The 26,700-nt window shown below is 39.8% G+C and overlaps 2 protein-coding genes across 4 annotated transcripts in view; both read left to right on the top strand.

Annotated features, from left to right (window-relative positions):
• Positions 1 to 776: 776 nt before the first annotated feature.
• Positions 777 to 5,540, top strand: RPL24 (ribosomal protein L24). Its single transcript, NM_001128841.1, is given in 6 exon segments — positions 777 to 790; positions 915 to 990; positions 1,519 to 1,629; positions 3,655 to 3,791; positions 4,438 to 4,501; positions 5,421 to 5,540. Coding segments are annotated over 6 exon segments (474 nt in total). The 5' UTR covers positions 777 to 785; the 3' UTR covers positions 5,502 to 5,540.
• Positions 5,541 to 7,274: 1,734 nt separating this feature from the next.
• ZBTB11 (zinc finger and BTB domain containing 11) overlaps positions 7,275 to 26,700 on the top strand; it is a 35,200-nt gene continuing 15,774 nt past the window's right edge. Inside the window, exons 1-3 of one of the 3 annotated variants that reach the window (XM_003991589.6) lie at positions 7,275 to 10,243; positions 18,152 to 18,387; positions 19,828 to 20,059. In XM_003991589.6, coding sequence (XP_003991638.1) covers positions 9,934 to 10,243; positions 18,152 to 18,387; positions 19,828 to 20,059 — 778 coding nt within the window. In that variant the 5' untranslated portion in view covers positions 7,275 to 9,933. Of the gene's footprint in view, positions 10,244 to 11,526; positions 13,894 to 15,862; positions 16,438 to 18,151; positions 18,388 to 19,827; positions 20,060 to 26,700 lie in introns of those variants that run through there. The other 2 variants (XM_045036869.1, XM_045036868.1) reach the window with 2 other exon arrangements.

The following is a 26,700-nucleotide window of genomic DNA, read 5'->3' as shown; positions in this document are numbered from 1 at the left end:
GGCTCAAGCAATTGAGGCACTGATCCTCCCAGTGGGCTTGGCTAGAGCTCCCTTTTCCAAGCCTCCAGGCAAGGGCTTTGCCCTTCTCTGTGCAACTGCCAGCCGGCCCCTGGGCTGCAATAGACAGAAATAGAAACCTAGCTCTTCCAAGACAGGCAGTTGTCATTTTGCAATGCTTCAGCCCTTATAATAGGAATTTTGTAAACTGAATAAACTAATATATGTAAATGCTTTAGCACAATTCCTGGCACAGAAAGAGAACTCAGTGAATGTTAATTAATGCAAGGGGCCATCATATACAATTCGATTAGCAAGGCGTGGGAGACAGTTCAGATGTCACTACTATTTTGCAAATGGTGAAATTATTAAACTTTAATTTTGTTGGTCGAGATAATGGGCCAACACGGAAGGCAAAATGTGACTTTAAGTTTTACCTGGGAGTATTATCTGCAAGTCACTAAAACTATAAAATGTAGAGTTCACATTCTGTGCAGCAGGACGATGACTCCAGGACACCTGACCGTAGAAGAGACAGGAAGATTCAGAAACCAACCGCCAGCCTAAGTGACGTTTACTTCCTGGCTCACAGAACCCGCTCAGCCTCCAGAGGAAGGAGGGGGCGGAGAACACCCAGATCAGTCTCTCCGGGAGGTAGACGTCATCACCAAGCGCCGGGGTCAGGGAAGGGAATTGGGGGAGGAGATTGCCCCACTGCCTTATAAGGCTTCTTCCCATGATTCTCTCTTTCTCTTCACCATCTTTCAGTCTTCCCGGCTGCCGCAGCCATGAAGTGAGTGAAAGTCCTAGGTCCCAATCCGCTTCCATCGTCGGGCAGAGCACCTCTCCTGCACTCTGGGTTCGGCTTCTCTTCGCCGTAGACACCCTCTCTAATGGACTTTTGCTTTTTGTTACAGGGTCGAGCTGTGCAGTTTCAGTGGGTACAAGATTTACCCTGGACATGGGAGGCGCTACGCCAGGACCGACGGGAAGGTGAAGGGCCGCGTCGCCTAAACGCAGCTTGTGCTCCTTAGACCGGTCTAATTCAGTCTGAGCGTGTTCATTTACCACATCATTCTTGGTCCCTGGAAGGCTTCTTTCGGGGACCCTGTGTGCTGTGGTTGTTAGGATCAGAAACCTCTAGGTGAACCGTTTTTGAGGTTTGATTTAGTGTGAGTCAGGTCGGAAATTAAGAGTTGGGGTTACTTAAATGTCCCAGGAAATGGACCATCAAAGTATCTCGCTATTTTTCGGGCACCGATGCCTCCTGGAATTTGATTACCCCAACCTTTCCTGCGGAATGAGCTTAAGTTTCCCCGCTCTGTGTACAAGACGGGACGGAACTCGAAGGCCTCGGTGGTGCCACCTGTGCCAGTTGTGTGACACAAGCCTTTTGGTCTCGGCGGGCCAAATGAGGGGACAGAACTTGAATATTAAGAGTTTTGGGGAAAAAAAAGTTTTGAGCTCAGCTTTCTGCCTTGTTTAGTTAAGTGGGTAACTACTTTGAACTTGTTACTACAGGTTTTCCAGTTTCTTAATGCAAAATGCGAGTCGGCATTCCTTTCCAAGAGGAATCCTCGGCAGATAAATTGGACTGTCCTCTACAGAAGAAAGCACAAAAAGGGACAGTCGGTAAGTAAAATGCACTTTCGATGTTGGGGGTGTGGTGGGGCTCTTAAGTTTAAACTAAGCATCAGTTGCCGCTCCGTAAAATTATGGTAAGTGGGACAGTATGTGAAAGCGCTCCTAAGCTGTACAGCATCAAACAGTGAAGTGAAAGTGACTGATGAAAACAGTGTCTCCTTATATACCTTAGGCTCACAGTAATGCCAAGTTGAAATTTGAAATGTTGCCTGGCCAGAATCTGATACGTTATGCATAGTTCGGTTATAGGGCACCACGGAAGTATTTAAAGGGTTCCACTGGGTAGAAATTACTTAGGGGAACTTGGTTGTGAATATGTCTGTAGGATTAGTTCTGAAAGACATCAGTGGAGTCTTACAGCATACTATTTTGTTCTCATGACTGAAGGCTTCTTGAAGTGCTTTTTTGGAGTGATGGAATTTTTTGAAGAAGGTTTGAGTGCCATGGCAGTAAGGATAGTATTCAAGACACTTGGAATATTTACTGACACCTCCCGGATTAATGGCATCACTAGGTGTTGTGTGAATTTAGAAGGAAAAACTTACTTCTAACTTAATTTGAAAGTAGACTTGACACACCCATTAGGATAGTCATGATTTCAAGGGGTGGGGCGCGGGGATTACCAGTGTGGCTGAGGATGTGGAGAAATTGGAACCCTTGTGCATTGCTGAATTTAGGATGCTGCAAGCACTGTGGAAATGGCTTGGCAGTTTCTTAAAAAGTTAAATGGAACTGTGTCCAGCATCTACACCTCTAGGAACGTACCCAGGAGAATCGTAAGCAGGAATTTAACACAGATGACTTCTACACTAATGTTCATAGCGCTATTATTCACAGCAGCCAAAAGATGGAAACAGCCCAAATGACCTATCAGTGGGTGAATGGATAACAAAATGTTACATAAATACAATGGAATATTATTCAGCCTTAACAGGCTGGCTAACAGCCAATATGGATAAACCTTGAAGAAGTTATGCAAAGTAAAGCCAGACACAGAAGGACAAATATTATATGATTACACCTTTATGAGGTATCTGTAATGGCAAATTCATAAAGACAAAGTAGAGGTTACCAGAGGCTGGGCAGGGGGAGGGAAGAATGTGGGGTTATTATTTAATGGGCTTGGGGTTTGGAAAGATGAAAAAGTTAGATGGATAGCGGTGGTGGTTGCAGAAAATAGTGAATATATTTAATGCCAATGAATTATATACTTAAAAAATGCTTTAAAACGGTCAATGTAATGTTAATGTATCTTTTATTAGCAAAAGTTTGAATTTTACAGTTGCAATTCCTGGACATTCCCTAAGACTTGGTAGCTTTCCTGTCATAAATCATTTTCCAATTGACTTTTTTTTCAGTGACAGTTTTTTTGTTTGTAAAAACAAAATAGGTGAGTTGAGGTTTGGTAATTTTTTTCTAGAAGTAAATTCTTTAACATAAACAGTCGTATTAAAATCACTTTTGAGATAAGTACTCTCCAGCCAACTTCATTAATTTGACTGTCTTTTTAAAATAGTAAAAAATGGCCAGGATTTGCAAGAGATAATTTAATCAGTCTCCTGCATATTGCAGTATTTTACACATAGATATTTTTTATATATTTTCAAATGATTGCATGAATTATTTTTTTGTTGAATATTGCTATGATCTGAATGTATACTCCTAAAATTCATATGTTGAAACCTAACTGCCAAGGTGATGATACTAAAGGTGAGAACTTTGGGAGGCTCTGCCATCAGGAATGGGACTAGTGCTTTTATAAAAATGCCCAAGAGCGCTCTCTTGCTCCCTTCAACATGTGGTGATATAGCTACAATAGGAAGAGGGTCCTCACATGACCATGCTGGAATCCTGACTTCAGTCTCTAGAACTGTTGGAAATTTGTTGTTTATCAGCTACTCAGTCTGATATTTAGTTGTATCAGCCCTAGCATACTAAAATACAAATCTTAATTGTTTCCCCCATATCCATGAACAAGATTTATAAGTGTGCTTCCATCTTTTTGTTTCATAGGAAGAAATTCAAAAGAAAAGAACCCGCCGTGCAGTCAAATTCCAGAGGGCCATCACTGGTGCATCTCTTGCTGATATAATGGCCAAGAGGAATCAGAAACCTGAAGTTAGGAAGGCTCAACGAGAACAAGCCATCAGGTAAGGAAGCCTTTGTTATGAGCATTTCAGCTATTGGGATGAATTGTAGGTTATGACTGAATTCATAGGCATAGGGAACTAATCTGATGTTTTGTGTTTTGATACTTGAATCTATATTGGAATTGTCAGTCCTAAATATTGAGGTTTAGTAATATAGAAGCTTATAGTGTATGCTTAATGATTTGTTGAAATTCTATATGCAAATAAGGCTGCTGTACAATTTCTAATCTATGTTAAGCTGACTTGGTTAATGATATTTATTGACAAACTCTTTGGATTTATCCTACGAATAATTGCAGGTGGGGAAGGAAAGTGATAATCTGCTTTCCCAAAACACTCTAGCTCCTTGTTAATCTGCATTTTTTTTTTTTTAATTTTTTTTTTTCAACGTTTATTTATTTTTGGGACAGAGAGAGACAGAGCATGAACAGGGGAGGGGCAGAGAGAGAGGGAGACACAGAATCGGAAACAGGCTCCAGGCTCTGAGCCATCAGCCCAGAGCCCGACGCGGGGCTCAAACTCACGGACCGTGAGATCGTGACCTGGCTGAAGTCGGACGCTTAACCGACTGCGCCACCCAGGCGCCCCTTAATCTGCATTCTTAAGGAGTAAAGCACTTTGCCTTAAGTTATTTTTAACCCCACAGGGCTGCCAAGGAAGCAAAAAAGGCTAAGCAAGCATCTAAAAAGACAGCAATGGCTGCTGCTAAGGTAATTGTGAGATTGTCTTGGATTTCTTATTTAAAATAACAGGAGGAGGGGCCCTGATTGGCTCAATCATTAGAGCATGTGACTCTGGATCTTGGGATTGAGTTCAAGCCCCACATGGGGTGTAGAAATTACTTAAAAATAAAATTTTTAAAAAATAATACTAAAGTCACATAAGAAAATTTACTTTTTAATCCAAATTGTGGTTAATGAAAGTTTCAAGGTGTTTTGTTGTTGTTAAGTTTATTCCTTTTGAAAGAGAGGGAAAATCTCAGGCTCTGTGCTGCCATTGCAGAGCCCAACTCAGGGCTTAAAACGCATGAAACTGAGCCAAAACCAAGAGATACCCAACTGACTTGAGTCACCCAGGTGCCCTGAAAGTTTCAAGTTTTTAAGGAATTTAGTGCAAGGACCCAATCAAAATGATGTTCCTAACTGGTTGATTCAGAGCTCCCTCTGCCAGAGCCAAATGAAGTCTGTTGGTACCAGAAATTGGGGAAGGGGAAAATAAAGGTGGCTTTTGTTGTTAAAGTTTATTTTGAAAAGCTTTAAATAATAGTGCAGAGTTTGCCCAGCTTTTCTCAATGTTATCAGTTTCAATAACCATAGTAAAATTTTCAAAACCATTGGTTTTAGAGAACTAGTAATGTCCTTTTTCTGTTCTTAAGACACAGTTCAGGATCCCATACTACATTTAGTTGTGTCTCCTCACTTAACTCCTCCAATCTGTGACAGTATCTTTGTTTTTCATTTACATATCCTATAGAGGTAGACTTCTAACCTTTCATGAGGAGGCTGGCTCTTAAGAGTAATAGGAATGCAGTTAAATAATAAGAAAAGCAATCTAGGATACATAGAGAATCTGGACATAAGTGATTGAAAAACTTGTATGAAATAATGTCGCATGTTAATCTTTTTACAGGCTCCTACGAAGGCAGCACCTAAGCAAAAGATTGTGAAGCCTGTGAAGGTTTCTGCACCCCGAGTTGGTGGAAAACGCTAAGTTCGCAGATCAGATTTTTAAATAAATATCTGACTATAACTAGATTGTGGTGGATTTTTTTACTATAAAAACAGGTAGGGGCTCCTGGGTGGCTCAGTTGGTTAAGTGTCATGTCAGACTTCGGCTTAGGTCATGATCTCCATAGTTCATGAATTGGAGCCCTGAGTCAGGCTCTGTCCTGACGGCTTGGAGCCTGGAGTTTGCTTTGGATTCTCCCTCTCCTCCCTCTCCCTCTCCCTCTCCCTCTCCCTCTCTCTCTCCCTCTCCCTGTCCCGTTCCCCCCCCCCCCCCCCCGTCTCTCTCAAAAAAAATTTTTAATAACAAAACAGGCGTATTGTGCTTACATAGTAATAGCTGAACTATAGTTAAGAATTTGAGAACTAGGTTTTTTTTTTTTTAATACAATGTTTTTTAAATGTTTATTTTCAGAGAGTGCAGGCATGTGAGTGAGGGAGGGGCAGAGAGGATTCTAAGCAGTCTTTGTGTTAGTGCGTGTCTGTGCGTGTCAGCACATAGCCTGACAAGGGGCTCAACCTCAGGAATCATGAGATCATGACTGGAGCCGAAATCGAGTTGGAAGCTTACCCGACTGGGCCACCCAGGTTCCCCAAAAGTAAATGTTTTCAATGAATTTCTGTTGTTGAGTTACTCTTCCATGGTAAACATTTATTTTATATTGGGTTTGCCCTTCACCTATTACCATCAGTTGATAGCTGAATTGAAAGTGCTTGAAACTTGGGGCAACTGGGTAGCTCAGTCCCTTAAGCTTGCAACTTCACTTAAACCTGCAACTCAATCTCAGATCTTGATCTCAAGGCCATGAGCTCAAGTCTAGTGTTGGGCTCTACGAGGGACTTGAAGTCTACTTTATTATTATTTTTTAGTTTATTGTCAAATTGGCTTACATACAACATCCAGTGCTCATCCTAACAAGTGCCCTCCTCAGTGCCCATCACCCACTTTCCCCCACCTCCCATCAACCCTCCATTTGTTCTCTATATTTGAGTCTCTTATGGTTTGCCTCCTTCCCTGTCTCTGTTTTTCCCCCCTTCCCTTCCCCCATGGACTTATGTTAAGTTTCTCAAGATCCACATGAGTGAAAACATACCTTTCTGCGACTGACACTTAGCATAATACCCAGCATAATACCCTCCAGTTCCATAGCTGCAAACGGTATGATTATGTCTCCTCTCTCTGCCCTTTTCCACTTGCACTCACATTCTTTCAAAAATGAACATTAAAAAAAAGTACTTAAAACTTCAACTGTACTCTTAAGCCACTCTTTTTTTCCAGAAATAAGTTTGAATGAAGAGTACAACTTTGTTAGCACGTGAATATGCTTACAAATTCCCAAGGTAGTTTGTTGAGCTGGGAATTAGAGCCATGGTTAAAATTGCAAGAAAAACCAGTAGCCTGCTGATACTCTAGATAATGTGTGTGTAAAAAGTGACAAGGAAGAGTAATTTATGTTAATAGGCTTGTACTTCTGGCATCTGGGTGGCTCAAGTCAGTTAAGCGTCAGACTTCGCTCAGGTCATTATCTCACCCTTTGTGAGACTTTGCGATGACAGCTCCAAGTCTGCGTTGGATTCTCTGTCTCCCTCTCTCTTTGCCCCTCCCCCACTCGTGCTCATCCTCTCAAAAGTAACTAGGGGTGCCTGAGTGGCTCAGTGAGTTAAGTGTCTACTTCAGCTCAGGTCATGAACTCTAGTGAGTTCGAGCCCCACGTGGGGCTCTGTGCTGACAGCTCAGAGCCTGGAGCCTGCTTTGGAATCTGTCTCCCTCTCTGTTCCTACACCACTTGCACTTTGTCTCTCTCAAAAATATTGAAAAATATTTTTTAAAAAGTAAAAAATAAATCCTGTTATGTGCCACTGCCAAGTTGGAAAGCTACAAGTCGCATCCTCATTTGAGAAACATGTTTTTACATATAGAAATATTAGGTGAAGGTAAAAATCAGACCTCAGCATTCCTCCCCCCATCCCCTCCATGCTATCCAAAGTGATAGAATTATTCTGTCTAGTGCATGTTAAATTCAAGCATTGTTCTGGGTGTTAGGAATAAATAAAATAGCCCTTTTGGGGGACTTGAAAACTAAAATTCTAACATCAATTTAAGAAATGTGCAAATCCACTGGCTCTTGCTTAGAAATCTCTAAGTTTTGCTTGGAAATTTTTTTCATTTATTGTGTAATTTTTTTTTCTGAAACAACAAGGAAAATAAGACCATTATTTAGCTGTGAACAAGGAAACTTAACCAACGAAACTAGCCAACTTGAGTTCAGAGCTAGATTCCTAATTTTGGGATACAGGAAAAAAATGTCCTTTTAAATCACTGCTCTTCTGGCTTACATGACTTAAGGTGAAACTGTCAATTCTGATTGCCCTTGATTCCTGGGTAGCCTGCAACCCAGGAGGAACTAGAAATAAATAGTAAGTACCTGTTCTAGAAGGGTGGCAAGTTTAGCTTTTCTCAGGAAGACAATTAGTCCACCTGTAAAACCTTTTCTCCACATTGGCCCAAAGGCAATTCAAGTACAGTGTGCTTCTAAATGCTTTTCACAGGTTGTTTTGGCAGAAACTGAATTGGGTAATTTAAATTTTTCTCCACTTCCACAACTTTTTAAATCTATTTTAAGTTAGTTTTTTTTTGTTTTGTTTTTTAAAGAGCTGCAGCTATCTTAATGTTTATTTTTGAGAGAGAGAGACAGAGCATGAGTGGTGGAGGGACAGAGAGAAGAGAATCCAAAAAAGTCTCCAGGCTCTGAGGTGTCAGCACAGAGCCCAAGGTGGGGCTTGAACTAATGAATAGACCATGAAAACATGACATGAACCGAAACCAGCTGCTTAACCAACTGAGCCACGCAGGTGCCCCTTAAATTTAGTTTTAAAGGAAGTCGATTTCACAGTATAAGAGTGATGGTGCTGGCCCAGCACAGTTCTTGGAGGGTTGATTTGGGTATCTGCTTTGGGTGGCCCACTCCAAAGAGCGGAGAGGACGCATCTCTACCTTCTAATTCCTCTTCCTTTCCCCAGCTGTCTCAGTCTGGGTTGAGTGACCCTAAGTAAATACCTGGTCTGGTGGTTATGTCTTTCCTATATATGTCTGGGAGCTCAGGTACCTACAGCCAGAATCTTATTCAAGGATGCTGCCTCAAGTATCTAAGCCACCTGTCAATTCCCGCAAACCTCAACCGCAAGTACCGCAGAGATTGGGTGCCATCCTATTTTTTGAGCCCAGTGCATTCACCTGTTTACCTCTTAACATGTCTGACCCAGCGACTGCAGACTCCAGGCTGGGGGCAGAGGGGGAGGGTTGACCTGGAACTAGCAAAGCACTGTCAATGCCAGACCCAGTTGTCGAGTAGGATGTTCTGGGCCTGTAGTCTTGTCTGCGCTGCAGATTCAACCAACGGATGGGTAGCATGAGCCATTGCTCCGGCCTACCCGCTAAAGATGTGAAACAGGACCCGCACTGTACGCTGGAAGATGCATTTCAGGTCGCCTTGGTCTTTTATGCATTCGGTAAATGTTGGGTGTAAAATGGAGACACCCCCCCCCCCCCAGCTTATGTAAAAATACATGCAAATGAAGCTGTAAGAGTGCTATCTACTCATTGCCAACATCATTACCTTCAAATATAGAAAACTGCCCCTATGTTAGACGGTCATTCGAGGAAAATCCCGGCAGTTCCATGGCTGATTTGGAGCCAACACTTTAAGTCTGGAAATTATAATTCTTATCACTGAAGGACTCAGATTTCAAACGTTTACCTGTAAAATAAATTTACATGTGAATGCGGCTATCTTTGGTCTTGTGTCCATAGGCTTATATTTTACTAAGATCCTCAAAATCTTATGCTTTTACGTTGTTGGGGGTCTCAGAAGGTAATCGGGGTAAAAAAAACCAGACTCCTCCACACCTTGGTGTATATCCGACGGGAAATCAACAGCCCACCAACTCCCACACGTGCTCAGAGCAAGGGAAAGAAGGAAAAAATGAAAAGGGAAACTGCCAGGACTTAAGATGTCTGCTCAAAGCAGTCTTCGGTCTCGAAGGAAAGGCCTACCCTCTTCCAAAATGTCCGCCCGCAGTCCTGACGTCACCCGGCTGGCTTCATCAATCCAGAAAGCCTGTGCGCTCCAATCAGGACTCAGTCCCCTCACCCACTGCCCTTGATCACGTCACTTCCGGTGGTGCAGCAGCCATTTTGTCAGTCGCCAGCGGATCCCGCGCGCTGGAGAAGTGCAGTTCCCCCTGGTTACCAACTCGTCGGTTCTGCCTTCGCGCTGCGGGCGCCGTCGAAGAGCACTCACCACAGATACAGCCATTCCTCCCTACAGTGCCGCCGCCGTTGTTGCATCCGTCCGGAGCTAGTGCGCTGTCTTCCTCCCCCACCACTGACAGGCGCCCTTAGGGAGCCGCCGTCAGAGATGTCAAGCGAGGAAAGCTACCGGGCCATTCTTCGCTACCTGACAAACGAGCGTGAGCCGTATGCTCCGGGCACGGAGGGCAATGTCAAGCGTAAAATCCGCAAAGCGGCCGCCTGCTATGTGGTGCGCGGTGGGACCTTGTACTACCAGCGGCGGCAGCGGCACCGCAAGACCTTCGCGGAGCTGGAGGTGGTGCTGCAGCCCGAGCGGCGCCGGGGGCTCATCGAGGCGGCGCACCTGGGCCCGGGCGGCACTCACCACACCCGGCATCAGACCTGGCACGACTTGTCCAAGACTTACTGGTGGCGAGGTAGGACCTCGCCCGTGGCGAGGGGGCGGGCGGCGGCCTGTTGTTCAGGCAAGGCCCGCTGGCGGAGGCGGGCTTGCTTGCGCACGAGCGAGTTGGAGGGTCCCAGACGCCCCTCGCCCACCCAGCCGGCGCTCGCGGCGGAGCGGCTGCCAGGCGGAGCCGAGAGGGTGGGGGACGCGAAAGGAGCCGCACTTCCCACAGGAAGGAGGCCGGGGAAGCTGGGGGCGGGCCCTGGCCCGGGGTGGGGCGAAGGGGGCTTCCCCGGGGGCCGGGCCAGCCGCCGGGAGGGGCCCGGTCGTGCGGGCTGCGGCAGGCCCGCCTCCTTCGGCGGTGCTGGAGGCGGTGGTTCCTGCCCTCCCGGACGCTCCAGGGCGGCGACCGAGCGGAGCTACGTCTGTGCCTTTTAAAATCTTGTTCCTGCTGATAGTCTGGGGAAGGGACAGTCTGTTCCAAGCCTGGGCTGCTTGCTTCAGTCGTTTGAGCTAGGATTTGGGCCTGCGGGTTTGAGGTTCTCTGGACCTGCTTGCCCGTATTCTTCGAATTGTGCTACTGCGGCGTAAATAAGCAATAATGCGATCGCACAGCTCGTGCAGAGCTGATCTGAAATGACTGTATGGAAATAACTGTCTTCAACCTCGATTTTAGGGCAAGAATTCAATGTGAATAGCAGATGCCTTTCATTCTGAATGTTTTCATTTTCTTCCCTTTGATACTGTAGAAAGCGCTTTGGAAACTGAGGCACTATGTGCACTCCTGAAAGATAAGGTTACTGTGGTTGTAACAGGAAATACTGCTCTTAAGTTTCTTGCCTGCTTGGGAACCAGGTTAAGGAATGAGGGCAAGGGTCTTTGGCTTCTTTCCCGCCCTCATCCTCCACAAATTTGATTTACATTCAAACTGTTCGCTTGGAATTAGTGGAAGTTTGCAGGCCCTTAGGAGAGGTTTTGTAAGGAAGGATTCTGCCCTTCAGTCTCCTTATGGCCCAGGAGAAATTAACAGTCTGGGTTGCTTATCCGTGATTAAAGAAATTCGACTACGGACTAATTTCTGAAGTTCTTTTCAGTTCCTGAACTTTGTCATCAAGCCTATTAATTGACAAACTATTGGGTAGTCCTTCCTTTTGTTCCTTAAAGAGTTCTTGTGTGTTTTCAAAAAACGATCCAGCTCTATTGTTTGCTTAAATGCGTTCTCTTAATTTATTTTTTATTTTAAACCAATATTTGAATTAAATTCCTCTAAAGGGACAGAAGTGTGAAAGGTGAATACGGAGTAATTGCTGCCTTTTGTTAAAACTGATTTGGTCAGGCAATTGTTTTCCTGAGCAAATGTCTTATGTTTAATACTTTATGACATGTTGGAGCGCCTGGCTGGCTCAGTGGTTAGATCTTGTGACTCTTGATCTTGGGGTGGTGAGTTTCAGTCCCACTGTGGGTGTAGAGATTACTTTTAAAAAAAATAATTAAAAAATACTTTATGACGTGTTAAAAATTAAAATATAGCTAAGTATCATTGATCAGACTTGTACATGCAGGCATAGTCTGAGCTCTTAATTTGTTTTCGTTTAATCTTGATAAAATCGTGTAAGGTGGAAATATTTATCTCTGTTTCAGCCATGAGAAAACTAAAAGCATCAGGTGGTTATATAGGTCAGAGGTCACACAGCTGACCTTTGTGATTTCATGCTCTTAACCACTATTATATGGTGCTGTAACGGTTTAGTGTTAAGAATTTTCGTTCCCTAAACTTATTATCTGTGAATGATATTGAATGCAGTTTGGTTGGGGGGGGGGGGCGGTTGTTTGAGTTTTTTGGTGTGCAGTGTCTTAAAAGACAAAAATTTTTAAAAATGAGACCATGTTTATGTTTAATTTAAAAATGAAAGAGATACATTTGTGGTTTGTCTACATTTGTAGAACTTAAGAGGCATTAAACGACTAGAACTGTTATCCTTGAAGTACCACACGTCAGTAGAGTAGTGAACCCCTGGCAAGGGAGGCCCTGAGATCCTTTCAGAAGATCCACAAAGGCAAAATTATTTTCATGATAATTCCAAGGCATTATTTGCTTTTTTTTCCTAGTTGTTTTCCAAGTATACGGTGGAGTTTTCCAGAGGCTATGTGACATGTCATATATGGCAATAAGTTGATTGCAGAAGTATATATAATCTGTCTTCTGTTAAGCCACACATTAAAAAGATTTTCAAAAATGTAAAGCAGTACCCCTCTTCTCACTATTTTTATGAAAATAGTGATTTTTTCATAAAATGCTATTTTGACATGTAATGAGTTTTTGTTATTTGATCTCATTATTTTTATTATTTTAGTCGTTCCTCCTTTCAAATAAGAATGTGGGGCCCTTGGCTGTTGCAGTCCATAGAGTGTACAACTCTTGGTTGTGAATTCAAGCCCCACGTTAGGCATAAAGCTTACTTAAAAAAAAAATAATAATAAAATAATTCATAATCATCAGGGAAGTTTGCTCTCAGTTATTAACTATTCATTTTATTTTTTTTAAAGTAGTTATTCATATTGATTCTTAGTACATTAACACTTTGCTTCCTTGTTTATGTGTAAGATATATATATAATACAAAGCCATTGTAGACTATTTACCTGAAAGCTATTAAGAATTGATCAATGTAAGTGCCAAACAAACTGTTCCAGAGTCATAAGTTGTATCAAGGACAGTTTAATGAGATTCATAATTTATTTTGGTTTTTTTTTTTGAAATGCTGCTATCATAAGATATATTCTAGTGCTCAGGCAAGTTTGTAGCAATTTTCCTCCTTTGAGTACAGTTGAGAAACTGTGGTTCGTGCCTAGAAGTTTACATATAACAAATTTCAGAATGTAAAATATTAATAATTATTCTCAATGCCCCCCCCCCCCCACACACACACATAAACCTCTTATTTCATCTTGTATTGAAGTCTGTGCTGGAGTTTCAAAATGATTCTCTTCCCTGCCTCCATCAGATGCTGATGCTAGGTATCTACAGTGAAATGCTTCCAGAATGTAAAGAAAGAATTAAATTAGGAGGGGGAAACAAAGATTAAACTGGCCAAAAAAAAAAAAAAAAGTTAGCTACCTGTATAAGTCCCTACCCCAAGAACTGATTTTTGTTTTAGAATAATGGGATAAATGGATGCTGTTGTTAGGGAGCCTAGAAGAGGTTGTAATCTCCAGAAAATCCACCAAAAACTGGGTCTTTATAACCATAACTAACTGCCTGTAACCTCTTTGAAGAAAACAAAACAGAAGAATTCATATGCATGTAACCAGAAATGGGAGCCCCTGAACTGGGGTGGTCATTGTATCCAAAAATGATAGGGACGGAAGCTCTTGAAGAGCTGATAGGAGCAAAATTGTTCATTTTGGCAAATAGATCTCTGAAGCATTGGTTCTTGACCCAGGAACGATTTTGCTTCCCAGGAGATGTCTGGCTATGTCTGGAGAAAGTTTTGGCTGTCATAACTCGTTGGTGGTGGTTGAGGGGTTGCTATCCACATCTAGTTGGGTAGAGGGTAGGAATGCTTCTAAACGTGACATAGTAAGAATGGACAGGACAGCCCTCTACACCCCTCCCACCACCAGCAAGAATCATCTGGCCCAAAATGTCAACACTGCTGAAGTTGAGAAACCCTGCCCTAGGGTAAGAAACTGTTCCTCAAATTGTTTTATTAGAGGACTACCCACTAAAGTCTTCATCTTTTTTTGTTTTGATTCTGTGCTCAGTGAAGAATCTTTTAATGGTAATCTTGATGTTTTATGTGGGGTTTTTGTTTTTTGCAGTACCAGAGAGGTTGACCAGTGAGTATTACCGTATTTAGCAAACACTTATGTAGTAGTTACTGTGTGTCATACAGTGTTCAAAGTGCTTTATAAATCTTAACATTAATCATAACACCATAGTGTAAGTACCATTACCCCCATTTTGCAGTCGATGACACGTAGGCACAGAGAGGTTTGGCATGGTCACCGAGCTAGTTAGTGGGTTCTGATTTTGCTGCATAAGTAGTTTCAATCCTTTTCAGTAATGTAGTAAATTAATTGTGTTTATATATTGATGTCTTTTTAGTGATTAACTTGAGTCAGTCTTTCAACTTAATCATTTCTGGATGAACTAGAGGTTAGGTTTCTGAATCTTTAAAGCTAGATTTAAGATGATCCATCAAAACACTAACACTCAAGGGAGAGGACTTGAATATCCGGTGACTTTTGAGAAAACTGATTATCATACATTAAAATTTTTTCCTGTAGTTTTAATAATTTTCATCCTTTTCAAATGCTTCCTATGTAGTTTTTCCAATACCATTTGAATTTAACAAGTTTATGGTGTAACCAGAGTTCTGCTATATGCAGAATATACTGAACGATGTAGAATCATAAAATGTTTAGAAATACATCCAAAGTTAATTAGGAAAACATGCTGCCTTCTTTGTTTACTGTGAAGATGAAAACTTTCTCAGCACTACTTCTTATTCTTTAAGTATTTTTTTATGTTCATTCATTTATTTATTTAAATGTTTATTTTTGAGAGGTGAGGGGGAAAGAGCATGAGCAAGGGAGGGTCAGAGAGAGGGAGACACAGAATCTGAAACAGGCTCCAGGCTCTGAGCTGTCAGCACAGGGCCCAGCACAGGGCTCGAACTCACGAACCATGAGATTATGATCTGAGCTGAAGTTGGACGCTTAACTGACTGAACCACCCAGGGCACCCCTCTAAGTATGTTTTTTTACTTATCAATATGTATTCTCTTACATGTGTCATTTCTCACTCTTATACCCATTTATTCTTTTTACTGTAGTTGGCCTACAATATATTAGTTTCAGGTGTATAACTTAGCGATTCAACGATTATATACATAATGAATGTTTACCATGATAAGCTTAGGTACCATCTGTTGCCATGGAAAATTATTATTACCATATTATTGACTATATCTCCTATGTTGTACTTTTCATCACCATGGTTTATTCCATGATTTATTTATAGTTAGAAGTTTGTATTTGTACTCCTTTACTTTTTTTTAGTTGTGGTAAGATATACATAATATAAAATTTACTGTTTTAAGTGTACAGTTCAGAAGCATTGAGTACATTCACATTGTTGCGTGACCGTCACCACTCTTCAGAAATTTTTCATCACCCCAACCCATTCACTTTTTTTTTTCCTTTGACAAAGAGAATGAACTTTTTTCTTTTTTTTTTAAGTAAGCTTTACGCCCAATGTGGGGCTTAAACCCATGACCCTGAGATCAAAAGTGGCATGCTCTACCAAATGAGCCAGCCAAGCACCTCTTAATTGTATGTAAAATATAATTTTACTCTTAATTATTTATGTAATTATATGTAAAATATATATGCATCCAGCCTTTTTATCATTTTTAAAAATCTTCTCACTGTATAGACTTTTATTGACTGTAACATACAGGTATAGACTTTTATTGACTGTAGTATTTTCAGACATTAGAATATATTCTCTAAATACGCACACATAAATGCCTTGTTATGGAAGTTTTATTTAATCCTGACCCAGTATTTTCTGAGTTATGTTCCGGGCAGAGGGGGCGGGGAGTGGGGGGGTGGGGAGGATCTATAAGAAATAAATTTGGCAAATTTCTGTTAAGCAGCTGTCTTCATTGTAGAACTCTTAGAGCTTTGAATGTGATAATACCCATTATGTGTGTATAAAATGCAAATATAATTTTGTGAATTTATTAATCCAGTGTATACTTTTTTAGTAAGTATGGGACATAATACAATTTGAGAAACATTGCTTGAATATTAACCGAAGGTTGAAAGGAACCATGGTATAATTAGACATCTTGAAATTCTTTTCAGGAACTTATTATATACCTCTATATCATTTTAGCTAAGTAATGAGCCTTTTCATTTACATTTTATGTGGGGATTGTAGGGGGAGAATTTTCTGCCACAGTGATGGATAAATGTATTTCTGGGTAAGTAGCATAATATACTGAAAATCAGATGGCTTTTGGAGACCCAGTAATGCAGTTTACTAGATGCAACTTGGGACAAGTTTCTTACCTCTTAGGCTTCATTCTTCTCATTTGTAGGATGGAAATTAATTGGTCCTACCTTGTAAGGAGGATGGTGTGCATAAGCATTCTCCCTGCTCCTCACCCCTGCCCCAACATGCTGAACTAGAAGTTGAAATTCACGATAGGATCTTGTGAGTGGCTTGTGTACAAGCAACTTTTGTTAAGACTGTGTATGCTGTGGGGCACCTGGGTGGCTCAGTCAGTTAAGCTTCTGACTCTTGATTTCTGCTCAGGTCATGATCTCATGGTTCATGAGATAGAATCCTGCATTGGGGTCTGTACTGACAGTGCGGAACCTGCTTGGGATATTCTCTCTCTCTCTCTCTCTCTCTCTCTCTCTCTCTCTCTCTCTCTCTCCCCCTCTCTCCCTCTCCCTCCCTCCCCCCCTCCCTCCCCCCTTTTCTCTCTCTCTCTCCCCCCTTCTCTCTCTCTCCCCCCCTTTCTCTCTCTCTCCCCCCCTTTCTCTCTCTCTCTCCCCCCTTTCTCTCTCTCTCTCCCCCCTTTCTCTCTCTCTCTCCCCCCTTTCTCTCTCCCCCCTTTCTCTCTCTCTCTCCCCCCTTTCTCTCTCTCTCTCTCTCCCCCCTTTCTCTCTCTCTCTCCCCCCTTTCTCTCTCTCTCTCCCCCTTTCTCTCTCTCTCTCCCCCCTTTCTCTCTCTCTCTCCCCCCTTTCTCTCTCTCTCTCCCCCCTTTCTCTCTCTCTCTCCCCCCCTTTCTCTCTCTCTCCCCCCTTTCTCTCTCTCCCCCCTTCTCTCTCTCTCTCCCCCCCTTTCTCTCTCTCTCTCTCTCCCCCCCTTTCTCTCTCTCTCTCCCTCCCCCCCTTTCTCTCTCTCTCCGTCTTTCTCTCTCTCCCTCTTTCTTTCTCCCTCCCTCTCTCTCTCCCTCTCGCTCTCTGCCCCTCCCCCACTCTTGCTTTTTCTATCAAAATGAAAAAAAAATTACTGTGTCCTGCTTTGTGCCCAGCATCATGCAAGGACCTAAAAACAAAACAAAAACTGTTATTTCATACAACCCTAAAATCTCATAGCTTTCAAAAATGAGATTTATTTTACACTCTCATTATGTTGCAATTTCACTCCACCTTTTTTTTTTTTTTAATGTTTGTTTATTTTTGAGAGAGAGAGAGAGAGCGTGAGTGGAGGGAGGACAGAGAAAGAGGGAGACACAGAATCCAAAGCAGGCTCCAGACTCTGAGCTGTCAGCACGGAGCCTGATGCGGGGCTTGAACTCACAAACTGTGAGATCATGACCTGAGCCATAGTCAGGCGCTTAACCAACTGAGCCACCCAGGCGCCCCTCCACCTGTCGTTTTTCATCTGCAATTCAGGCTAAATGATGGCATCCATCTGGAACATGCTGTTATTTGAGAGAGGGGACGAAGATCAGATCACCGATAAGAAACAGGGCCTCTTAAAGCCTTTGCGACGTGGCACACGTTATATTTATTTATATTCCATTGACCAAAGCAAATTGCATGGGAAATCCTGATGTTAGTAGGGTGGAGAGGTAATCACGTTATATAACTGTTCACGAAGGTCTTATTGGCATTTTCATACAATTTCTATAGCATGAATGAGTTGCAGCTCTCATGGAAATGGGTACTGCTATGTAATCATATGGTGGGGAAGCAAATAACTAGGAATAAGCAAAAATAAGAATGGAAACCATCATCTGTAACCTTACATCTATGAAAACATGCACCTTGCATTCTCAAGAAATCACTTTTACATGCTGTGTGTCCACACATAAGCACTCAAACATATCAGTGTACGTAGATTAAAGAACCAAAAATAATTTTCAAATGACATAGTATTAAATTCGACTTGTTAATTTTTATTTTTATTCTAGGTATATTAAAGCAAGTGAAAGATTACATTAAACAGTGTAGCAAATGCCAGGAGAAGCTAGATCGGTCCCGTCCAATATCAGATACTTCAGAAATGTTAGAAGAATTGGGACTAGACCTTGAGTCTGGAGAAGAAAGTAATGAATCAGAGGATGATCTGAGCAATTTTACTTCAGCTCCAACTGCAGCCTCCAAGCCTGCAAAAAAGAAGCCAGTGTCCAAACATGAACTTGTATTTGTAAGTAGAACTTTCCATTCAGCTTTAACATTTGTAACTAATGTATTAGGTTTGTAGTCTTCGTGAATTTTTTCTTAAAGTACCAAAACTGCTTGACTGTTGAAAATTTAAGTTAGTCTTTAAAATTTAAGTAAGTCTCAGGTAATACACTCTGTTACTACATACACTAAAAGTATGCTAAGACTGCTTTTTCATTAATTATAAATATTCCTGTAGTTAAGTCTCTAGAATGTAGGTTGTTGGTTTGTTGTTAATCATTCTTCTTGTCTTATTTTATTTCTTAAATGTTTGTTTATTTTTGAGAGAGCACAGGCGTGTGCCCGTGAGAGGAGAAGAGGAGCAGAGAGAGAGGGAGACAGGATCTGAAGCGGGCTCTGTGCTGAGAGCAGAGAGCCCAATAGGGGCTTAAACTCACGAACTGTGATGTGAGATCATGACCTGAGCCAAAATCAGACGCTTAACAGACTAAGCCACCCAGATGCCCCTCTTCCTGCCTTTTTAAATGGTATATTGGTGGGGCACCTGGGTCGCTCAGTGGGTTAAGCATTGGACTCATTTCATCTCAGGTCCTGATCTTGAGGTTCATGAGATTGAGCCCCATGTTGGGCTCTGTACTGACAGTGAAGAGCCTTCTTGGCATTCTCTCTCTCCCTCTTTCTCTGCCTGCTTCTCTCTCTGTCTCTCTGTCTCTCTCTTTCTCTCTGAAAATAAAATAAATAAATAAATGGTATGTTGGTACAGGTAGACAATACGTTTCTGGAAACAATCTTTAGGTCATGAAACAAGGTAAATTAAACTGGCTAGGTCTTGGGGCACCTGGGTGGCTCAGTCAGTTAAGTGTCCAGCTTCAGCTTGGGTCATGATCTCACAGTTTGTGAATTTGAGCCCTGCTTCGGGTTGTCTCTGTCTCCTTTTCTCTCTCTCAAAAATAAACATTAAAAAAAACAAACAAACTGGCTGGGGCTTCTGGGTGGCTCAGTTGGTTGAGCGTCTTGACTTCAACTCAGGACAGGATCTCACGGTTGGTGGGATCACTGCATTGGGTTTACAGCTGTCAGCATAGAGCCTGCTTTGGATCCTCTGTCCTCCTCTCTCTAGCCCTCCCCTGCTTACAATCTCTCTTTCTTGAAAATGAATAAATGTTAAAAAAAAAAAATGGCTAGGTTTTTTTTTTTTTTTTACCTGCATTACTTTCATACACCATTAAGTTTCTGACTAGTAAATAAAGGCAGCAAGAAGTGAGATGCAGGAACATGGCAGAAAATAGTAAGAATGCTCTTTTAATTTAAATATATAGGTAATAAAGAATATCTGGCTATTTCTTCATAGTAATTAATGGTGTCTTTAAAAGTGAATAATGTGTCACGTTTTAAATTCTGTTAAAGGTAGAAATACAGATGATACATAATACAACTCTTGGTCTTAAACTTATTTTGATAGGTTGACACCAAAGGAGTGGTGAAACGTTCTTCTCCAAAACATTGTCAGGCTGTCTTAAAGCAGCTCAACGAACAGAGACTCTCCAACCAGTTCTGTGATGTTACTTTGTTAATTGAGGGAGAGGAGTACAAAGCTCATAAATCTGTTCTGTCAGCTAATAGTGAATATTTTCGAGATCTTTTTATTGAGAAAGGAGCTGTTTCCAGTCATGAGGCAGTGGTGGATCTTTCTGGTAAGAATTTTCTAATGCTATTGCTTTTTGTTTGTAAGTACCTACTGGAAGGTGGGTGTGTGTCTGTCTTAGAAACTCAGGGTGTGTGCTGCAGTGGGAGAAGCCCACTTAGAGCAGCAGACTAAGGCGAATTGAAGAAGCCCTTCTTCTAGCAAGCTTTTCCAAGGTGCGGTTCTGGAAAAGGCTGTCATTTTCTGTCACTACCTCTTAGGTGAGACAGATGTAGTGGCAGAAAAATTTCTGACCTTTACATGGCTAAAAACAGTTTGAGAGAAATACATAACTGCATCAGTGTTATATTACACTAAGTGAATATGTTACTTAAAAATTGCTTGTTAAAAAAATTGCCTATATCTGTGTTGTGGAACATAATAATAGAGCACTTTTGTAAGTCTTTTTTATTTTTTAAGATTAATTATTAGAATTCATTAGGTTCAGTAAACTGTTAATGTACAATAATCAAAATTCCAAGTGTGGCTTTTTTTCTTTGATTTTATTATTGTTATTATAAATGAATAATTTGACTTTCTTTTGACTCACTAGAACTTATATATTGGCTTAGGAGTCAACAAATGAAAATTTAGGAAGAATTAAATAGGTAACCTTATTTATACATTTCTTGTAATATTAACTTACTGTAACTCTTGGTTACTGAATTACTGACATGACTGTGTGAAATATCATTTCCTTTTTCTGAAACAAAAAAGTGACTTTATCCAGATTTATAAATACTTACCTAGTTAACCACTGATCCTTTTCTACCTTACGCTTTTTAAACTTATTCTGGAAAGACAAATAACATATTTTTCCTTAGCAGTAGCTATGTGTTGAATTACTAGAAAATATATATTAAGCATCCACTATGTGCGAGGAACTAGCGTAGGCTCTGGGGATATAATGGTGAGCAAAAACTTTCATGGATCATAGAATTGTATTACATTTGAGATTAGTGATAATTTACTTTTTTCTCGGTTTGGTGACTCAAGAGAAAATATGTCTTCTACTAGGCCCTCTGAATAATAAAACTCATCATGGATATAGTTGTTGTTTTTTTTTTTTAATGTTTATTTTTGAGAGAGAGAGCATGAGCAGGGGTGGGGCAGAGAGAGAGGAAGACATAGAATCTGAAGCAGGCTCTGCATTGTCCGTGCAAAGGCTGCTGGGGAGGCTCGAACCCACGAACCATGAGATCTTGCATGACCTAAGTCGAAGTCAGACACTCAACCGACTGAGCCACCCAGGCACCATGGATAATAGTCTTTTGATATAAGTTAGCGTTGGAATTTTTTTCTTACTTTTCATGCATCTGAAGCAGAAAGAGAGAATTGTATGAATATTGCTCTTGTTCAGTTTCTCAGCAGCTTATAGCAAAAGAAGTGGCTGCCCTATATTAACGGCAGTGCAGCATCCTAATATTCCAACAAAAAGACACATTTGTTCTTCATTCTATATGCTTATGTTTATATATTGTCCAGCAAGTATAATGTAAATTAATAGCAGGTTAAGTAGGTAAATTTTATTTGGTTCAAATACTAAGTGAAGAGTATAAAATATGTGTACAGAATTTAAAAATAATGTATTTTTTAATTACCTAGTTAATGTAGTTGAATTAATCATTGTTTTCCTTTGTTAATGCTTATAAAAAATTTTCTGTACTAAGTCATAAAGCTATGTTCATAGATTATCTTTTTAAATTTTCATAGTTTTCTTTCATATTTAAGTTTTAGTCTGCTCAGAATTTTATTGGTGTGAGATAGATGTTTGACTTCATTTTTTCCCCATTTGATCATCACTTGTCTCAGAACCCTTTAGTAAAGACTCCATCCTCTTCTTGCCAGTTGATGAATTTCCACATATTTGGTACCAGTTCTAGGCATCGTTCTAGTCTATAGGTGGTCTCTCTTACGGTATTTTCACCTGATCTTAATTACCATAGCTTTATAATAAGGAAAGTCTCCCACCTTTATTACTCAAGTGGATCATAGTTTCATAACCCTTTGCTCTTCCATATAAACTATAAAAGCAACTTGTCACAGTCACACAAAATAGTGTATTTTGATAGAGATAACATTGAATTAATAAACTTTTAGAGATTTACCCATAGCAGTCTCAAACATCTTTTGTAGGATTATTTCAGGGTACTTTATATGTTTTGAAACTGTTATTTTTTTTTCTTAAAATTATGTAATTTCAGATTTATTTTTGGTGTATGTTTTATATACAGTAATACTGCCAAATTCCTTTAGTCATTCAGTCATTTATACATTCTTTGAGGTTTTCCATATAAAAGAAATATATTATTTGCTAATAGTAATGGTTTTGTTTCTACCTTTCTAGTCTTTATATTTTGAAATTGTTTTCTTGCTTTACAGTGCTGTCCCGGACCTCAAAAAAATAGTTGAATAGAAATGGTGGAAGAGGGTTCACTTACCTTGTTCCCATTTCTAAAGAAAGTGCTTTTATCATTTGGTAAATGTTTTAAATAGATAATGCTTTATTTAATGTTAAGGAAATTCTCTCTAAAAATGGTGTTGGTTCGTAACTCCCTGAGGAGGTTCCAAAGTGTAATCTAAAACTGGCCCCCATGTATGGAGGGTGCCTGGGTGGCTCAGTCAGTGTCCGACTATTGATTTTGTCTCAGGTCAATGATGTCTCATGGTTCCTGAGATCAAGCCCCATGTCAGGCTCTACACTGACAGTTCGGAGCCTACTTGGGATATTCTCTCTCCCTCTCTCTCTCTCTCTCTTTCCCTCCCCCCTCCCCCCCCCTGCTCACACATGTACTGTCTCTCTAAATAAATAAATAAACAAACAAATAAACAAATAAATAAATAGATAAATAGATAAATAGATAAATAAATAAATAAATAAATAAATAAATAAATAAATAAATAAATAAATAAATAAATAAATAAATAAAACTGGCCCTCTGTACACAGAGGCAGCAAGAGACTGAAGAAAGAGACCACTTCAGATTGGTAGGTGGCAGGTTTCATAGGTAAGGGAACTTATGTGTGAGGATTGTCTTGGGTGGCTGCAAGATGAATAGATCTCTGTGCCAGAATGTTAAAAGTTTATACACAGACCTTAACTATGTTTAGCCATGTATGCAGGAGGCCTTAACTGGGCTCAGTCATGTACCCAGGCCAGATAGCTTCAATACCACATTTCTCTCTCAAGACTATGCAAGTGGAACACATTCCAGGAACAGGGAGGGGTGGGGAGCCTCCAGTTGCCTGGGTCAAGCTCAAGGGTCAACTGGAAGTCAAATCTTGATGACCTTCTCCCACAGTGTTGATTTATTACATATTTTTTTCTGTATTTATTGAAACCATTTTTATTTTTACTATTCTGTTAATGTGGAAGTTACAGTGATTTTCCGTTAAACCAGTTTTTCATTCTTGAAATAAATCCAGTTCAATCATGTTATATTGCCTTTTGTGTAAATTGCTGTTTGATTTACTAATATTGTCTAGAGTGTTTTCATGTATATTCATGAGTAATTCTTCTTTTGTCTTTTTCATACTATTTCGTGTTTTGATATCAGAGTTGGTCTAGTCTTGTAAAATGTATGCTCCCTCCAATGTTTAGATACGCTGAAATTGTTAACTGTGTGATTAGAATTACCTGTTTCTTGAATGTTTGGTAGAATGGTGGCTAAAATTGCTTGGGCCTGTAGTGGAGTTGAGGGGAAGATTTTTAAATACTAATCTGACACGTTTAATGCTTAGAGAAGTATTCAATTCTCTATTTCATCTTAAGTAATTTATAGAAAGTTACATTTTTTCCAGAATTTGGCTCATTTCATCTAAATTTTCAAGTTTATTGGCACAAAATTTAATGTAATTTATTTTATTTTTTGGTTGGCACAAAATATTAAATATTACTGTCTTGTACACATTTCCTGTCAATGTAGATACTTCTTTTGTTCTTTGATATTGGTTATTTGTGCCTTTTCTCATTTTTTTAACCTTTTTTTTTTTTTTTTTTAATGTAAGCTCTACGCCCATTGTGGGCTTGAACTCAAGATCTCGAGATCAAGAGTCACATGACTGACTGAGCCAGCCAGGTGCCCTTTCTTTCTTTCATTTCTCTTTTCCCTTTTCTTTTTTTGCTTTCCTTTCCACCCCTTACATTTTTCTTACTAGATGTTTACTGACTCCTTTTTTTTTTTTTTTAATCCTACCAATTCTGGCCCGTTGCCTGTTTTTGTAAATAAAGTTTTATTGGGGACAGCCACACCCATTCATTTTCTTTGTCTATGACTGCTTTTGAGCTTAGAAAGGCGGAATTTAAAAATTGCTACATAAACCAGTGACCCATAAAGCCTAATGTATTGTTTACCTGGCTCTTTACAGAAAAACTTTGCTTATCACTTAGCCAAAAAATAATCAAATAATCAAAAAAAATTATGATTTTTTTTAAGTTAAAAAAACTGCTTTTTTAAGTTAAAAAAACCTGGCTCTTTACAGAAAAACTTTGCTTATCACTTAGCCAAAAAATAATCAAATAATCAAAAAAAATTATGATTTTTTTTAAGTTAAAAAAACTGCTATGCATATATAATCCAAAAGTTTTATGTAGTTAACTGAGGAAACCAGTAAGATATTAAAACTTTCTAACAGAATTTGAAGAAAAAATTCTTTCAGCCAATCAGTGGTACAGGTACAACACTGCTTTTAGCACTTAATAGTCTTTTTTACCTCTTACCAAGTTTTGACTAATTTTTCTTAACACACCTTTTGAAAAACAGCTATTATTTTCTTACTAATTTCTTCTCATTAATCTTCCTTTTATTTTATTTGAACATTATTGTCTTTTTGTTTTATTTTTTTAAAAGTAAACTCTTGGGGCACCTGGGTGGCTCAGTCTTTTGAGCATCCATCTCTTGATTTCAGTTCATGTTATGATCTCACAGTCCTGAGATCAGGATCTACCAAGCCCAAGGCCCCAGCACTGGACCTGGACCCTGCTTAAGATTCTCTCTGCCCCTCCCTCACTTGCACACACGCAAATAAAATAAAGTAAGCTCTTCACGCAACATGGGGCACAAACTTAGATCCTCCAGATCAAGAGTCATATGCTCTACCAACTGAGTCAGACAGGAGTCCCTGTTACTTTGTTTTTGGTTAAGTATAATCCTTAACCCATTAACTCCCAGCCGTTCCAACTTTCTAGTTTAAGCATTCCAGGCTATAAATTTCCCTTTAATACTGCAGTTCTGTTGCTCTTAATCTTACATGTGGTCTATTTTTATAAGTTTCATTTTGCTTGAATAGAACGTAAATGTTTTTAGTTGGAAGCAATATTCAATATATTGTGGCTTGTTAATTCTTTACTGATTATTTTGTGTGCTTGATCTCTCAGGTTTTTATTCAAAGTTTACTTGGTTTTGGGAGAGAGAGAAAGCCCATGTGCATGAGAGTGTTGAGTGGGGGAGGGACAAAGAGAGAATTCCAAATAGGCTATGCAGTGTCAGTGCAGAGGCCCACGCAGAGCTTGAACCCACAAAACATGAGATCATGACCTGAGCCACACAGCCACCCCTAGATCTATCAGTTATAGACAGAGGTGCTTTAGAGTATTAACTAGTGTGATTCATCTGTTACCGAGTTTCTTCAGTTTTTGTCTTATGTATCTTGAGGATGTATTATTAGATACAAAACAGTTTAGAATTTCTTTTTATCATTAAATAATGACCCTCTTTATGTTTAGTAATACTTTTTACCATTAAAATCTTGTAAACAGTATTTTTTTATTTTTCTATTTTGACTACTCTAGTAAATATTTTTTAGGTATGTAAACAATATTTTCATAACTGTTTGCCTAGGATATTTTCCATCTTTTGTTTTTCAACCTTTTTGTATCTTGAGGTTTTAGATTTCTCTTTAAACATCATCATATTTATGGATTTTGTTCTTAATCCAGTATGGGAATCTTTGACTTTTAACTGTCCTGCATAGAAATTGTTGGACTTCCTGAACCCAGCAATTGAGATTGTTTTTCTCAGTTGAGAAAAAGTCTCAGCTAGTATCTCTTCAAAAATTGTTTCTGCCTCAATTTCTCTTTTCTACATTTCTGAAACTCGAGTTAGATAGACATTCTCACTTTATATTCTGTGTCTCTTAATTTCTTTTATATTTTGGTTATCTCTGTGTAGGATATTCTGGAAAATTTTAGTTCACCTACTCTTTAGCTTTGTTTAATTTGCCATTAAATTCATTTACTGAGGTTTTTTTTTTTTATTCCAGTCTCATTTCTATTTTTATTATTTTATTTTATTTTTTATTTATTTTTTTAAGTAAGCTCTGTGCCCAATATGGGGTTTGAACTCACATACTTGAGATCAAGAGTTGCATGTTCTGCTGACTGAGCCATCCAGGGGCCCCTCTTTCCCATTTTTTAGAGGCTCTATGTAGTTCTTTTCATGTGTCTCTTTTAGGGGGCTACTTTTTATGACCTTTTGCTCTTTACTGGTGTTATGCCATCGTTGACTTTTCTATATGTGATCATAGCAATAAAAATCTTTGCTGGTTTGATTCATGCTGTTTGTTTCCACTAGCTCTTATTCATGGTGCCTTGTTTGTAATTAAAAATCTGTGCACACTGAATTTATATTCTTCAGAACTTTGTAGGAAACT

The sequence above is a fragment of the Felis catus genome, chromosome C2, assembly GCF_018350175.1.
Source record: "Felis catus isolate Fca126 chromosome C2, F.catus_Fca126_mat1.0, whole genome shotgun sequence".
NCBI lineage: Eukaryota > Metazoa > Chordata > Mammalia > Carnivora > Felidae > Felis > Felis catus.
The sequence above is the reverse complement of the archived record's forward strand: the minus strand, read 5'-3'. Positions and strand labels throughout refer to the sequence as shown.